This window comes from Salvia hispanica, chromosome 3 (assembly GCF_023119035.1).
Source record: "Salvia hispanica cultivar TCC Black 2014 chromosome 3, UniMelb_Shisp_WGS_1.0, whole genome shotgun sequence".
Lineage (NCBI taxonomy): Eukaryota > Viridiplantae > Streptophyta > Magnoliopsida > Lamiales > Lamiaceae > Salvia > Salvia hispanica.
Genome location: NC_062967.1, coordinates 43,879,651 through 43,895,029, shown reverse-complemented (window position 1 = coordinate 43,895,029; position 15,379 = coordinate 43,879,651). Strand labels below are relative to the sequence as shown.

General features: G+C 37.7%; 1 protein-coding gene and 1 pseudogene across 2 annotated transcripts; both read left to right on the top strand.

The window, feature by feature from the left end:
* Positions 1-3,073: 3,073 nt before the first annotated feature.
* On the top strand, positions 3,074-7,562 carry LOC125211943 (beta-hexosaminidase 3-like). Of its 2 annotated transcripts, none has more exons than XM_048111917.1 (15): positions 3,074-3,217; positions 4,080-4,413; positions 4,678-4,752; positions 4,960-4,995; positions 5,104-5,215; positions 5,322-5,392; positions 5,536-5,666; positions 5,816-5,881; positions 6,039-6,139; positions 6,237-6,296; positions 6,422-6,455; positions 6,542-6,640; positions 6,720-6,779; positions 6,860-7,110; positions 7,247-7,562. In XM_048111917.1, the coding sequence occupies exons 2-15, from the start codon at positions 4,081-4,083 to the stop codon at positions 7,411-7,413; spliced, it is 1,596 nt and encodes a 531-aa protein (XP_047967874.1). In that variant the 5' UTR covers positions 3,074-3,217; position 4,080; the 3' UTR covers positions 7,414-7,562. The 2 variants fall into 2 exon arrangements, with proteins under 2 accessions (XP_047967874.1, XP_047967873.1); XM_048111916.1 differs by lacking the exon at positions 3,074-3,217 and adding an exon at positions 3,229-3,459.
* Positions 7,563-9,075: 1,513 nt separating this feature from the next.
* Positions 9,076-11,526, top strand: LOC125216867 (annotated as a pseudogene).
* Positions 11,527-15,379: the final 3,853 nt, after the last annotated feature.

The following is a 15,379-nucleotide window of genomic DNA, read 5'->3' as shown; positions in this document are numbered from 1 at the left end:
TTCTCTTTTACTTAATACACTATTCTTATATTTTGTGCTGAAAATAAATATCTCAATTAATAAGGAACGGAGGAAGTACCTCATTTTATCATTTCTACTGTCTGTTCTTTATAAACATGGCAGGCATGTCAATGTATTCTAAAATTGTTGATGGTCATGTAAAAACTCCTTAAACTAGTTATGTATTAAAGCAATCACAATAGGGGGGCTCTGATCGGCACAATAGGGGCGCCGATCGCATTGGGGAGGGAGCCGATGGGCGGAGGTCCGCGAGCAGCGACGAGCTCGTAATTTTCATTTATTTTTCAAGTCTATATATACACTTCATTTCATTCACACATTTCATTCTCTCTTGACTACAATTTTGTCTCTCTAGTTATAAAAATAAACCCCGATAGCAAGTCCCTGAACATTGGCTAGTCATAGTATCCTAGCCGCGGGACACAGTTTCCCAGCTACGTGTAACATCCCTTACTCGATAGGTAAATCCACCGCATAATGACGTCATCACTCGGTATTGCGGAAACTCGAAACAAAATACATTACGGAAAAGAAGGATTAGAGTTACTCTTATTTATTTCATTGTAGTTATGTTTCATTTGTTTAGTTACTCTCTTCTGAGTGAAACTAAAGTATTTGTAATTTTTTTCTATATTCCTAGGATATCCTCCATTTGTTCAAACGAAGATGACTCATTTTTTGGGTATCACACGATTTTAAGTAGTTTTATTTTGTGTATTAAGTGGAGAGAATGAAATAAAATTGATAAAATAAAGTTGAAATAAAAGTTGTTTCTATTTTTGGTTATGAGTCATCTTGATTCTTGATTGGGATAAACCAAAAAGAAAAGAGAATCATATTCAGTGAGACGGAGTTAATGTACCAAAATATTTAACATTCGAGGAATTTTAACATTCGATATTTCGATTTATTACCGTATTAGGTTGAGTTAATGTACCAGAATTGTGCAATTATATTACTCCCTCTGTTTCGCCATAGTTGAGGCAGAACTTTTCGGCACGGAGTTTTAGAAATGAATATTGGGTGTGTTAAATAAATAGATAAAAAAGTAAGAGAGAGGAAAATGTAGAGAGAATAAAGTATAAAGTGAATAAAGTAGAGAGAATAAAGTAAGAGAAAAAAGTAAGAAAGAGAAAAAGGTCACCATATATAAAAATGACTAACTATGAAGAAACTTCTCGAAATGAAAAAATGACTCAATTATGAAGAAACAGAGAGAGTACAACACATATGACTGCATGCGACTAAAATAAAGTAGGAGTAGTTATTTCATCATGGCGCCATGGTGGTACACTCACATCTTCAATTCACAGTTTTTATATGTGTAGGAAATTAGGAACATGCGGCTAGTAGAGTTGTTAATGGGCAGATACAGTACTACTTTGAAGATTGTGAATGGATATAATTAATATAACTTCTAAAATTAAAATGAATATATTATTAAATAAATAAATATAGTAATCACTTTTTAACGTTTATATGTCCTTTTACCCATTTACGGTGATGTTTGTTGCTGAAATATAATTATTGCGAATTGTTATATACTATGACAATAAGGCTAAAGAGAATCGATGACTATTGAACATGAGTAAAAATTGTGTGTAATGTATATAACCAATTATATTGCAAAATAAGAAAATAATCAAGGAGAGAAGTGATTTCTATATAAGCATGGTATGATTGAGTGAGACTGAGACACACCATATATATAACAATTTATTTGTACCAGTTGATTTGCCGGCTTATTTAATACGCAATAGACAATACTATAGCTGCATCGTGATACTGCATTCTTGATTTAAAACATTTAATTTTTGTTCAACAAACGTAACTGTCGTCTGGTCTTAGCTGGGAAATTGAAAGCAAATTCAATCTTAGGAATATTACATCATCAAGTTTCAAATTTTTTCAGTTGTCCCATCTATAAACAAAATATCATCTTTAAAAAATGATGTATTTCATTAAAATATATTTTATTTTTTATATTTCATCAAGAAGAGGCAACATTTTGTATATAAATTAGAAAATTGAAAATTTTGACACTTAATGATATAATATTCCAATTTTAAATTTAACGAGGCATACCAAAATTTATCAAATTTCATAATTTAAATGAATATAAATTCATTTAATTTATTAATGCTTTCGTATCCTAATAAGCCAAGATAAAAGGATCGAGTTTACTGCACCTTCATTTGCAATTAAATAACAAAACCTTCATCTCCATATAATTTTTAGTGGAATGTGTGACTCTTTTACCATTTATAGTAAAAAAGAATCGGGATTCCTATTTGCGGACGGAGGGAGTATATCCTTAATAATCAAATATTGTGAAGAGATTCTGCCATTTTGCAAGTATGGATAGTTCTAATATAGGGGATTTTAACGTGATGAAAAAAATGATAAATATAGGTTTTTGTAAATCAGATTTAAATCAAGTAAATCACATTATCATTAAATATTTGATTATTAATCATGTAAATTAGATTCAGGTAGTTATCATATTATTACCGTGTCGTGTCAACCCATATTATATCACGTCGTTAACAAGTTCGTCTCTTGTGCAGGCCATGTTCGGGATCATGAGCGGACTAATGTGTAAGTGCCTAAGTGGGGAGGGGCTAAAACCCTCAATAAAATTGTTTCTAAAACTTTTTTCTTTAATAAGTTTTTGAAACTTATCCAAGTTTAATGCAAATTGTTGTGTAAAAGTCCCTATAAATAATCTAAAACACCTAAAAATATATTTTTAAATAAAGTTTAGAAATCACAGCCACAGGTTCGGGATTGAAATAGCATGTATAGTTCGTATTTGGATTGAGAATGAACTAAATAGATTAATTCAGATTAGACTTTATTAGATTGGGTGATTATCAGGTTGATCCGTTGAGAACGATTTTCATTATGTTTAGCAACTAATATTATGTTTAGACTGAAATAGAGGCTAAAATCGAAAATGGGCACTGCAACAGTCGGCAGATAAACCATAAAGGCGGGACTCTTATTTAATTATCTGCACCTAATTAACCACCACGCCACTCACACTCAATTAACAAAAGAAAAATTTTAAAATAAATCCATCATTTTTGTCAGCTTGTTGTCAGCACCATCCGCCCACAGCTACACGAACACACACACTGGAGGTGTATATCCATATATTGAATGTTATCCCATCTCAATGTAGAAACAGAAGGAGGTAGATCTACGTTTCGGTTTGTTGAACACTAATGTGTTTACAATCATCAATTATTCCTCTTTCACATTTTGGACTATTATCAAATTATTTCCTGCTTTTTAACTCAGCCCAAAAAGCACTTTGCTTTTGTATCTGTCTGGAATTCAAGATGCTTCATTACTAAAACCTCTATAAAAAGTTTGTATCTTTCATCATATTGCTGGAAGATAAAAGAAATTTTGGGCTTTCTTGAAATTCCAAAGGTGCTATTTTTATATTTCTTCATGTTATTCTTGCTACATTTGACTGCTTTTTTATGTGTTTCTGAATGCTGAATTTGATGAGCTCTTGTTGAATCTACATTGTGGTGCGTGCATTCGGATTATTGAAATAAATATTCATTAATGCATTTATGGTGAAAAAATCATGAATTTTCTCTAGTGTGGAATATCATTATATATCTAGTAAATGCCACTTTTTTCTTGAATTCAAGGATTTTTCCTTTGGTCAGTAGAGGAGGGTAAATTTGGTGAAATGTATTTACCTGCAATGAATAAAAGCACATTCTTTCGAAAATCTGGAAAGATATGCAGAATTGTAGGGATTTATAGCTAAAATGTGGAAAAATCACTCCTTTTGTAGTGAATACCATTTTTTATGCAGTTGAAATATCTAGTAAATAAACATTTCCTTGAATTGAAGGATTATTGACCTTAGTCAGTATATGAGTCTAAATTTGGTAAATTGGATTGAACTGCAATTAATAAAAAACATTTCCTTTTGAAAATCTGAGAAATAAATGAAATTGAAGTGACAATATATGTAAATCTTTTCTAGCCAAAATGTTGAAAAATAACACTGATTGTGTCCTTTCCTGTTGTAGGATGGGAAGAAGAGGACTAGAAGGCATGTTTATTTGGTATCTGGTGTGCATTTTTGTGATATCAGCTAATGCAGTTGATATCAAGCATTTGAACATATGGCCAATGCCTAAATCTGTGAGCTACGGATACGGAAATCTCCACCTCAGCAATGAATTTGAGCTCCGGACCGATGGGAGCAAGTTTGCTGATGCTTCCTCGATTCTCAAGGATGCATTCAAGAGGTCAATAGACGTTGTCAGATCAACTCATGTGATTGAATTTAACACTTCCAAGATTGATCCTTCGCTGGTCCTGAAAGGAATTCATATAGTAGTTTCCTCACCTTCTGATGAGGTATACCTCATTACCTTTTGTTTGAATCGCGATTTACCTAAACACATTTTCTGCTTCTTCGTTCTTTGTTTTTGATTATTTGGATGCTGCAGTAGTAATAATGAGTTTACACCTCTGAATTTCATATGGAAAGATGGAGCTTAATATTAATCTTGTCAAAATAGATTCATTTTAATCAAATGTAGATTCATACTTACTATTTCCTATTAGTCCAGTTTTAGTGTTAAACCTTGCTTCTAACATTTTTCGTGTGTGGTGGTGCAGTTGCAGCACGGAACTGATGAGTCGTACAAGCTGCACGTCCCTGCTCAGGGAAGTCCACTTTATGCACATATTGAGGTGTGTACCATGAAAATTTCTGGCTTCGTGTATACCAACACGACCTCTAAAACAGAACTCATCTTGTGCCGTATAGTATAATTTATGTGTTAGGCCGTTCGCTCGTCTAGTTTAGCAAGATAACACTAGCTAGTTGGACATGATGCTCATAGTGAATGCTAATATTTTTGAAAATGATTTAAGAGTTTTTTTTTTTTTTTTTTGCAGGCAAAAACTGTTTATGGAGCTTTGCATGGACTAGAGGTTTGTTATTCTTTTTCAAATGCTCAATATCTATATATTTTTTTTTTAATTTATCACATGTATAAAATGAGTAAAATTGATGAATATTAATGTTACAAAATGCAACAGACATTTAGCCAAGTCTGCCACTACAACATTTCATCAAGAGGAATTCTAGTCCATCAAGTTCCATGGACCATAGCTGATCAGCCGAGATTCTCGTACAGAGGCCTTCTGATAGGTGAGACGATCATCCCTGATTTCCCTTCTTAAAATGGAAGTTCTAAGATGCATTTTCCCTCGAATTCCTCTGATCCTTTGTATCTAATTTACTCGTAACATTGCAGATACTTCAAGGCATTACCTGCCTATTCCGGTCATAAAGAAGGTCATTGATTCGATGACTTACGCCAAGCTAGTAAGTAACATGACATAAGGAGAATGTATCTAATTCGATTATTTCAGATGTAACGCGTGAAAATAGGCAAGTGATTTTCTTAGGACTGCATCTTTTGCTGCCAAAACTAACTTCTTTTCTGTAACGAATGTTACTGATCACAGAACGTGCTGCATTGGCATATTGTAGATACGCAATCCTTCCCACTCGAGCTACCATCGTATCCGAAGCTGTGGAATGGAGCATATTCCATTCCAGAACGCTACACGTTTGCTGATGCAGAAGACATTGTAAGGCAAGTGAATCGTCATTTTTGAGAACCTTTTTATCATGAAAATGTTAAAACACTGTACTCAACATATAAAGCTTCTGCATTGTGATTAGTGCAGATACTATATATACTTATAGTGTCGTTTCTCTAACGTTTCATTCATGTCATTTCAGTTATGCTAAGAGACGAGGAGTCAATGTGTTGGCTGAAATTGATGTGCCCGGTCACGCTGAATCCTGGTACTGTTGTTCAACATCTTCATCACTTGTTCAACGATACGTGTTTTAATGATGGATCGACAACATTGATCTTGAACCAGCACAAAATTTACGACCTTTTTCGTGAAAATTTATGAACTCAGAACTAGCATTACAAACATAAATTCTTGATTTTTAGGGGGGTGGGATATCCTGCATTATGGCCTTCAAAAGATTGTAAGCAGCCACTTGATGTCAGCAATGAGTTTACTTTCAAACTGATCGATGGGATTCTCTCAGGTACATCTCGTTTCTGTTTCATGAAACGGGGCACTCTCATCTCTCAACCCGGAAACACTATGATCAACTAACAGTATGCTGATATTCTGTTTTCCAGATTTCAGTAAGATCTTCAAGTACAAATTCGTTCACTTGGGAGGCGATGAAGTGAACACGAGTAAGATTTTACACAAAATTCGAAATTGCAAAACAATTCTGTTTTTATCTGTTATATTTTTTGTATTAATCTATCATTTAGCTTTGCATACCGTTGTTCTGAAATGCAAGTAATGTGGATCGCAGGTTGCTGGGAGACGACGCCTCATGTTAAAAAATGGTAAAAAAATCGTTGGCCTCAATCTTCAATACTATGTCAAAATATTTTCTGAAAACATGACCTCTCTTAGCTTCATTCCTTTGCAGGCTGCACAAAAACCACATGAATGGATCCAAGGCTTACGAGTATTTCGTGTTGAGAGCACAGAAGATCGCTCTGTCCCATGGATACGACATCATAAACTGGTACGAGCATTCAAATGAAATTAGCCTAATCTAAAAACTCTAATAAAAAATAGAGATAACATGTGAAATCTGATTACAGGGAAGAGACTTTCAACAACTTCGGGAAAAAGTTGAACCCCAAAACCGTAGTTCATAACTGGTACGTAACTAAATGCTCAAACGAAGGTCTAATAGCAGGCTTTCATGGTAATCCCTCGCACTCGTATTGATGCCATGCAGGCTAGGCAGCGGTGTTGCTCAAAATGTCGTCAAAGCAGGGCTCCGTTGCATTGTGAGCAACCAAGACAGCTGGTATTTGGACCATTTGGATGCACTTTGGCAAGGTTTCTACTCGAATGAGCCGCTGACAAACATCACGGATCCAAAGCAGCAAGCCTTGGTCCTCGGAGGTGAGGTGTGCGCGTGGGCTGAGCATATCGATGCATCCGACATTGAGCAAACGATTTGGCCACGAGCTGCAGCAGCTGCAGGTGACCTTTTACATGAGCATATAACACGCAACCTTTCACTAAAATCTCGAAGGTCCTTCCAGGACAAGAAGGAGAAATCTGCTAAATCTTGAAGTTCGGATCTCACTAATTGTTTCCTTGTTTACCATGTTTGCAGAGAGGCTATGGACACCTTATGACAAACTAGCGAAGGATCCGGAGAAGGTCAAGAGTCGATTGTCGTATTTCCGATGCCTGCTGAATCAAAGGGGAGTAGCTGCAGCTCCATTGGATGGACTTGGGAGAGAAGCACCAGTAGAGCCTGCTTCTTGTTACTTGCAGTGATATAGTAGTATATAGATATGTTTACAGCACATTTACATTCAAATGTAAATGAATTTGTTATTGATCACAACATTTTCAGATTGTAGCCACTCTTTTATAATCATAACTTATGTAGAATGTATGGCAATAAATAGTTTTTTTTTTTTAAATTAGTGTAGTTGTTTTTTACAATGCTACTAATTTTTTTTAAAAAAATCAATAATGGTTGATAATTTACCTATTGGATAGAGGATGTTGTTGTTGACTTCAAACTTCATACTTGTAAATTATGGTTAGGTCTCGATTTCGGTTAGGGATTCTACACTGACATCGGTTCCCAATTCTAACAACTAAGAACCAATAGGTGGAATCGAAAAATTAAGAAATTTAATCCAAGGGGTGTGGTCGAGTGTATGAGACTTGTCTATCCTTAATCAAATGGTCAGAGGATCGATCTCTGCCTTTGGGTATGGAGCAACCTTAAATTCTGGAGTCAGCACGAGGAATAGTCATATGGCCCGCCGGTAGATACCCTTGATAATTACCAAAAAAAGGAAAAAAACTAAGAAATTGAATTTTAATTAAAGATTTTACTAGATTATTTTAACCAAGTCTTGGATCTTGATTATTTCTTGAGTTTATGAGATGTTATTTCTTTATGGTTGAAAACTTGAATGGGCACTACTTTGAACCCCAACTTTCAACATTAATTTGATTCTTATGATTGAGTTGAGTTAAACTTACTGTTCCTTCCTTCAACATTTAGAAATTAGAATTTCATATTTTAACATTTAGATTTTCGGCTTTCATTTAGAATTGCTGATGCTGAATTTAGGATAAAAATGATTGCTGAATTTAGGTAGTACTCTAGAAGGGAAGATAGAGCATAGGTGTTAATTTTTTCTCCAAGTTCAGTTTTTGATAGCATATTTGATTTTTTTACAGCATAGCTAGCATAGCAGTTTGGCATAAAGCGGCAATGATATTATATTGTAAAATTAAATATTATAATATTATTATATATTGTGTTTTTAAATTTCAGTACTGGTTTATTTAAATTGATAGGTCCGAGCTGGTTCCGTTCCGTCTATAAACTTAATCTCTCTAGCTCTGTCAATGTAATTCAACTTGCATAAATTTTTGTAGTTTCATTAGTATTTTTCATGGCCTTCAAAAGGATAGTATATAGGCACGTCTATGGTCTCCTCTTTTTAATTTTAATTAATAGCAACATGAGACATAAAATACTACCGCAAATTAATGTTTGTACTTCCTTCTTGAAGGCCATTTCCATTGCGAATGAAAAATATTATTTAGTGTGATTTTTAAACCATTTCTTTACCACCTCAACTCTATTAAACTAAATTTCATAATTAATAATTATACAACTCATTCCTAAAAAAAAGCCAATTTTAAATATTATAGAGCATCATTACAGAATTTGGTTGATTCAGTCTCCATCTCTGAGTATTACCAAGTCGCAAAAATCATCAAGTAGAGAGATATAAATTGAAAATTACACATTCAAGTCAACTTGTTTTTTCTGTTCTCCCCAATCTCTATATATACAATTCAAGTGCATACTAGCTAGAGAGAGATTAGAACTGGTGTCCAATTTAGCCACTGATATTTTCAGGTAACTTTGATTTTGTGTTTCTTTTCGTGATCTCAAATAATAATATATATGAGACAACAAAATAAATATTTATGCATGTTAAAATGGGCATTTGTGTCCATTTTAATTGCGCTTGTCGTGATTGGGCTTCCGATAACCGAAGCTAACTCAGAACCTAAACACAAGCCGTCGCCGCATCCATTGCCGGATAACTACGCAGCCGCCCTCCACAAGGCTCTTCTCTTCTTCGATGCTCAAAAGTGTACGTTTCCTCTCTACTTAGTCTACTATGTATATATATATATTAATCTCTTATTTATTTATTACTAATTATTATTAGTATATGTCAATAGTCAATAGACAATAGAGGACTTAATTAATTTTATACTATGAAATAGTGTAAACTTATTTTATTTGGATCTGATTAGCTATAAGTTTTTTTACAATATGCTTTTTGTGTTTAAGTTTTAGCACTATGCTCTACCTAAATTGTTTAGAAACATTTATTTGATGCATGTAAAACTATTAACCTACATGTTTTCCATTTACATCCTTAATTTGTCATTGCAGCCGGTAAATTGGGTAAGAATAACCGTATCCCATGGAGAGGGGATTCCGGGTTACGAGATGGGTCGGGTTTAACAGACGTTAAAGGAGGTTGGTGGGAGGATACTATGACGCCGGAGATAATGCCAAATTTCATTTTCCCTTGGCATATTCAGTCACATTGTTAAGTTGGAGCGTTATTGAATATAAGCACAAATATCGTGCAAATGGAGAATATAATCACGTTAGAGACCTCATCAAATGGGGAGCTGACTATTTGCTTCTAACTTTCAACTCATCCTCCCCTAAAATAAACCAAATTTATTCTCAGGTATGCCCTTATTTCACTATAATCCTTGAGTTAATAATAGTAGTACTAATATTACATGTTGTCCATGACAACATATATATTGGTTGCTAAAGGGAGTATAAACTATGACCATATATATAAACTCAAGGTACATTTATAACGGGCCTATTCTCATGGGTCATTATATATCCTAACCCGATCTCGAGCAGGTTGGCGGATCTCAGCCTGGCTCCACCACCCCTGACGACCACTTCTGCTGGCAACGTCCCGAAGACATGGACTACCCTCGCCCGGTCCAAACCACGACCTTCGGGCCTGACCTCGCGAGCGAGATGGCAGCCGCCCTAGCCGCAACCTCCATTGTTTTCCGTGACAACCACGCCTACTCCAAGAAGCTGGCCGAGGGGGCCAAGAACGTTTTCGCCTTTGGCCGCGAAGCAGGCCGGAGGACCCGCTACTCGAGAGGTAACCCTTTCATCGAGCCATACTACAACTCAACGGGATACTATGATGAATACATTTGGGGCGCTGCGTGGCTTTTCTGTGCCACCGGAAACTCTTCGTACTTGTCCCTGGCTACTAATCCCGGGATGGCAAAGAATTCCCGAGCCTTTAACATGACTCCTGATTTGAGAGTTTTTAGCTGGGATAATAAGCTGCCGGGGGCAATGCTACTTCTGACAAGAGTCGGGCTTTTCTTGACACCGGGATATCCGTACGAGGATATGTTGAATATGCATCATAATATTACAGGGCTTACTATGTGCTCTTACCTTCGGAGCAACAGAGTTTTCAATTGGAGTCGAGGTAACACTACAATTGTGTAGTTAGGCTTAATTGCCCATCTAATTGATAAACTAATTTGGTTGTTTTGTTGTAAAATTTATAGGAGGAATGATTGAATTGAACCGTGGGAGGCCACAAAATTTGCAATATATAGCAAATGCAGCATTTTTGGCATCTGTTTATGCTGATTACCTCAACGCTACTGGACTTACTGGCTGGTTTTGTGGCTCAACCTTTTTGTCACTAAATGTTCTAAAAGATTTCGCATCTTTACAGGTACCATATTCTCTCTTTTATTGTGTTTCTAAGCTTATTTATAAAAAAAATTATACATGGTTGGTAACAACTAACAAGACAATTGTTTGTGTTTTGTTAAGATGAATTATATACTAGGCGCCAACCCTTCAAAGACAAGCTACGTTGTGGGATACGGCACCAAATTTCCGAGGCACGTCCACCACCGTGGCGCCTCCATCGCTAGAGACAAAACCCGCTACTCTTGCCGTGGCGGGTGGCGGTGGCGCGACGCCAGCACACCCAATCCCAACATCGTCACTGGTGCCATGGTTGCCGGCCCTTATCCGGCAGACGAATTCGAAGACGTCCGTACTAACTACACCTACACCGAGCCCACGCTTGCCGGAAACGCCGGGCTCGTGGCCGCACTTGTCTCCCTCACCACTAGTGGCGGCGTTGGAGTCGACAAAAACTCTATTTTCGCAGGTGTGCCGCCGCTATACCCGACTAGCCCCCCTACGCCGCGGTAGCAGTAAAGCATACTACTCATTTTGGGATATTGGTCCCTGTAGCCACAAACTTTGATTCAATTCTGATATTTTCTTTGAACTTTAAAAGTTAATTATCTATCTATAACAAACTTTACTGTACTTTACATTTTGTGTGATATTTTATACTCCATTCCATGATTTAAACATCGATTTATCATTTTGGGATATTGTTCACGATTTGAAGATCTATATTTACTTTTTTCCGTTTATGGTAAGTGGACCATATTCCACTTTTCCACCCACAATTCATTGTTAAATTGTACACTAAAAATGAGTCTAACTCTTTACTAACTTCGTTTTTTTACTTTTCTTCGCAAAATCAAAAAATATCTTAAATCCCGTGTTAAGTGGAATTTTCTCTTTAAATGGTACACGGACGAAGAGAATATTTTCCATTGACTCTAGTTTGCTCGTTTCTGGTATTGAAACTCATACACGTTGATCGTCCGTAAAACAAGTGACGCATGAGAAGAAAGAAGAAGAACTTCTTTAAAAGTTGTGTAAGAGCATCCACAATAGCGGACGTCCCTGCGAACGTCCGACCGACGAGTGAGTCGTTTGTCTAGGACGTCCACTATTGGGGCGGACGAGCGCGCAACGGACGAGAGGTCGTCCACGGTCATGCGCGGATGTCTGTCGGGTCGTCCGCCTTCTCGTCCGCTATTGTGGTGACTCAATGGACGTTCTGATGGACGTCAGCTATTTTTTTTCTCCCAAAACTCTATTTATACGGATCGTTGCATTTCATTTCATTTGCACGACTTGTATTAACGAGTTTCTCTTCTTTCTCTCTACATTTCTCATTTGATCGGTGGATCCAAAAATGGCTAGTGGTAGTGGTAGTGGTGGGATGCTGACACAAGGCGGCGAATAAACGAAGAGTTGCGGACCTATACGTCCGTGGAGATAAATCACCTGATACAAGAGCACTTGCAGCACCAGCTGCCGGTGGTACCTTGCCCCATCCATCATCGAGCTATTGTACCCCGAGTCCACGTCGCTGCCCACCAACGGTTGTTTGACGACTAATTCGTTAAGCAGCCGCAGTTTGGGGGGAACTTTTTCCGGCAGCGTTTTAGGATGTACCGACCGCTATTATGAGTATTATGAACGCTTTAGAGCGTCGATACAAATATTTCAGGTTCAGGGAGAATGCGAGTGGTAGACCCCGGTCACACACCTATACAGAAGTGCAATGCCGTAATCAGACAGTTGGTCTACGGAGACGCGGCTGAAATGTTCGACAAGTACCTCCACATCGGCGAGACGATACCCCGTGATTGTATGCAGTATTTTTGTGAGGGCGTCAGTCACATATTCGAGGATATTTATCTTCGGAAGCCTACCCCCATGACTGCCACGATCTAATGGATATGCACGGGTCGATGTACGGGTTTCCCGGCATTTAGGCAGCATAGATTGTATGTATTGGGAATGGAAGAACCGCCTCACTGCTTGGAAAAGGCAATAAACGATCGACTTCAAAGACAAGAATCCCACGATGATCCTTGAAGCCGTAGCTAATTACCGACTATGGATTTGGCATGCGTATTTTGGGGTAGCCGAGTCGAACAACGACATCAAGGTCCTCCAGTTGTCGCCCCTTTTCAACGAGCAGCGCATGTGCATTGTCTGGCCATCAGTTTTGTCGCCAACGACAACCAAAACGATATAGGCTATTATTTGGCGGATGAGATATACCCTAGGTGGCCCGTCTCTGTGAAGACGATGCCCAACAAATCCAAAGAAGATCTACTTTGCACAACGTCAGAAGGCGGTGAGCAAGGATGTGGAGCGGGCATTTGGTGTGCTCCAGGCTCGATGGGCAGCAGTAAAGGGTCCAACACGGTTGTGGTATGAGGACTGTATTGCTGATGTCAAGTATGCATGTATTATCATGCACAACATGATTATTGAAAATGAAGGTCAAGAACTGACTAATTGGGCCAATGAAGATGCTGATGCTGCCGGTCCAAGCCACGACGTGGCCACCGCCAATGTACGAATAAAGATACCTCATGGGGACGCCGATCGGGTCCTTTTGCCGATCTTCGGCAACAAGAAGCCCATATTCGACTCCAGAAAGATATAATTGAAGAGTTGTGGGCGCAAAGGAGTACGCATTGATATTTATAATGTAATTTGTTTATATCATTGTATTTTCTTTTTGGATTGTACTATTTTTAATTTTTTTATTTAATAAAATTATTATTGCACTTTCTCCGTCTGTATTCATGTCGAAATTTTAATTCCGTATTTTTTTTATTTAATAAAATTATTATATTATTGCACTTCACTAAAATCTCGAAGGTCCTTCCAAGACAAGAATGAGAAATCGGTTAAATCTTGAAGTTCGGATCTCACTAATTGTTTCCTTGTTTACCATGTTTGCAGAGAGGCTATGGACACCGTATGACAAACTAGCGAAGGATCCGGAGAAGGTCAAGAGTCAATTGTCGTATTTCCGATGTCTGCTGAATCAAAGGGGAGTTGTTGTAGCTCCATTTGATAGACTTGGGAGGGAAGCATCAACCTGTTTCTTGTTATTTGCAGTGATATATAGTTTTGCTACAAATATGATATGTTTACAGAACATTTACATTCATCTGTAAATGAATTTGTTATTGATCACGACATTTTTAGATTGTAGCCACTCTTTTGTAATGTTATACTCGCAATGGTTGTTTTTTACAATACTACTAATTTAAAAAAAAAAGATCTATAATGGTTTATAAGTTACCCATGTGACTATTCGAACCCCAACCAATTGGATAGATGATCGAATGTTGTTGTTGGCTTCTAACTTCAGACTCTAAATTATGGTTAGGTTTCGATTTCGGTTAGGGATTCTACACTAACATCGGTTCCCAATTCTAACAACCGAGAACCAATAGGCGGAACTGTTGAATATTGATGGACTTTCTGCTGGGCTGGTTATTTTATTTTGGCCCAGATGTTATAAGTGTTGGGCTAAGCCCAAATGTCTTACCTCTTGCTCCAGATGCTGCCACATGGTCTCTCACCCGGATCCTGTCTCTGAGCCGTTGGATTGTGAGTGTGTTTGTTATGTGAGTGAAGAGTCTCTTGAGACTCTTATTCGCTTGACATCTCTCTTTCTCTCATCTCTCTCTCTAGGCCGAAAATCTCTCTCTCTCTGATTTCCCTCTCTTCTCCGATGGATCTTCCACTGTTCTTGGGTAATCTCTCACGGTTTCTTCAGTGAGTGGACAAGTGTGGGTGGTGGTGAAGGCAACTGCTTTGGTTGCTGAGTGTTGTGAGAAACTAGGGTTTGGTGTGTGAGATTTCCTGAGTGAGTTTGTGATCGGTGCTTCCAGATCCGGTGTGGTTGAGTTGTGTGGTGTTGTTACCTGCGGTGAGAGGTTGATCTCTTGTCAGTTTCAACGGTGCTCCCTTGGATTGGTTTCTGGTTGAATAGATCTGGTTATTGGCGGGTTTCTGAGCCATCTTTTGATCTATTAGTTTCTCTCTTGTTTCTTGTGATTAACGGATTGTGCATGTTTCTTTTGATCCGAGAGGATCTTGCTTGTTATCACTAATCCGTTTACTCAGTGTGCAGGCTTCTTAGGAGGACTTTGTTGATACTTCAAGAACCCTAGCTTAGCATATTAACTACGGTTGTAATAGGTAATTGATCTTTGGTTGTAATCTTGATTAATTCAACAAAATCAGTCGCGTGGTTAGAGTTTGACTGAGCTCTCCTAATGAAGAACAAAGAGGTCTTGGTAAATAGTGAATCCTCGCCTAATCTGATCCCTACAGTGGTATCAGAGCCACGAGGGGATTAGGGCGGCACGCCAAGTCGCTAAAGGAGGTGGGCAAGTGGAATCCTCCTTCGAGAGGGGATTCACTCTGGTAAATTGGCTATATCCTCCTTGTTTTTAGTTCTCTGTTTAGTGCCAAATATAGGCTTGGGCTTTTGTT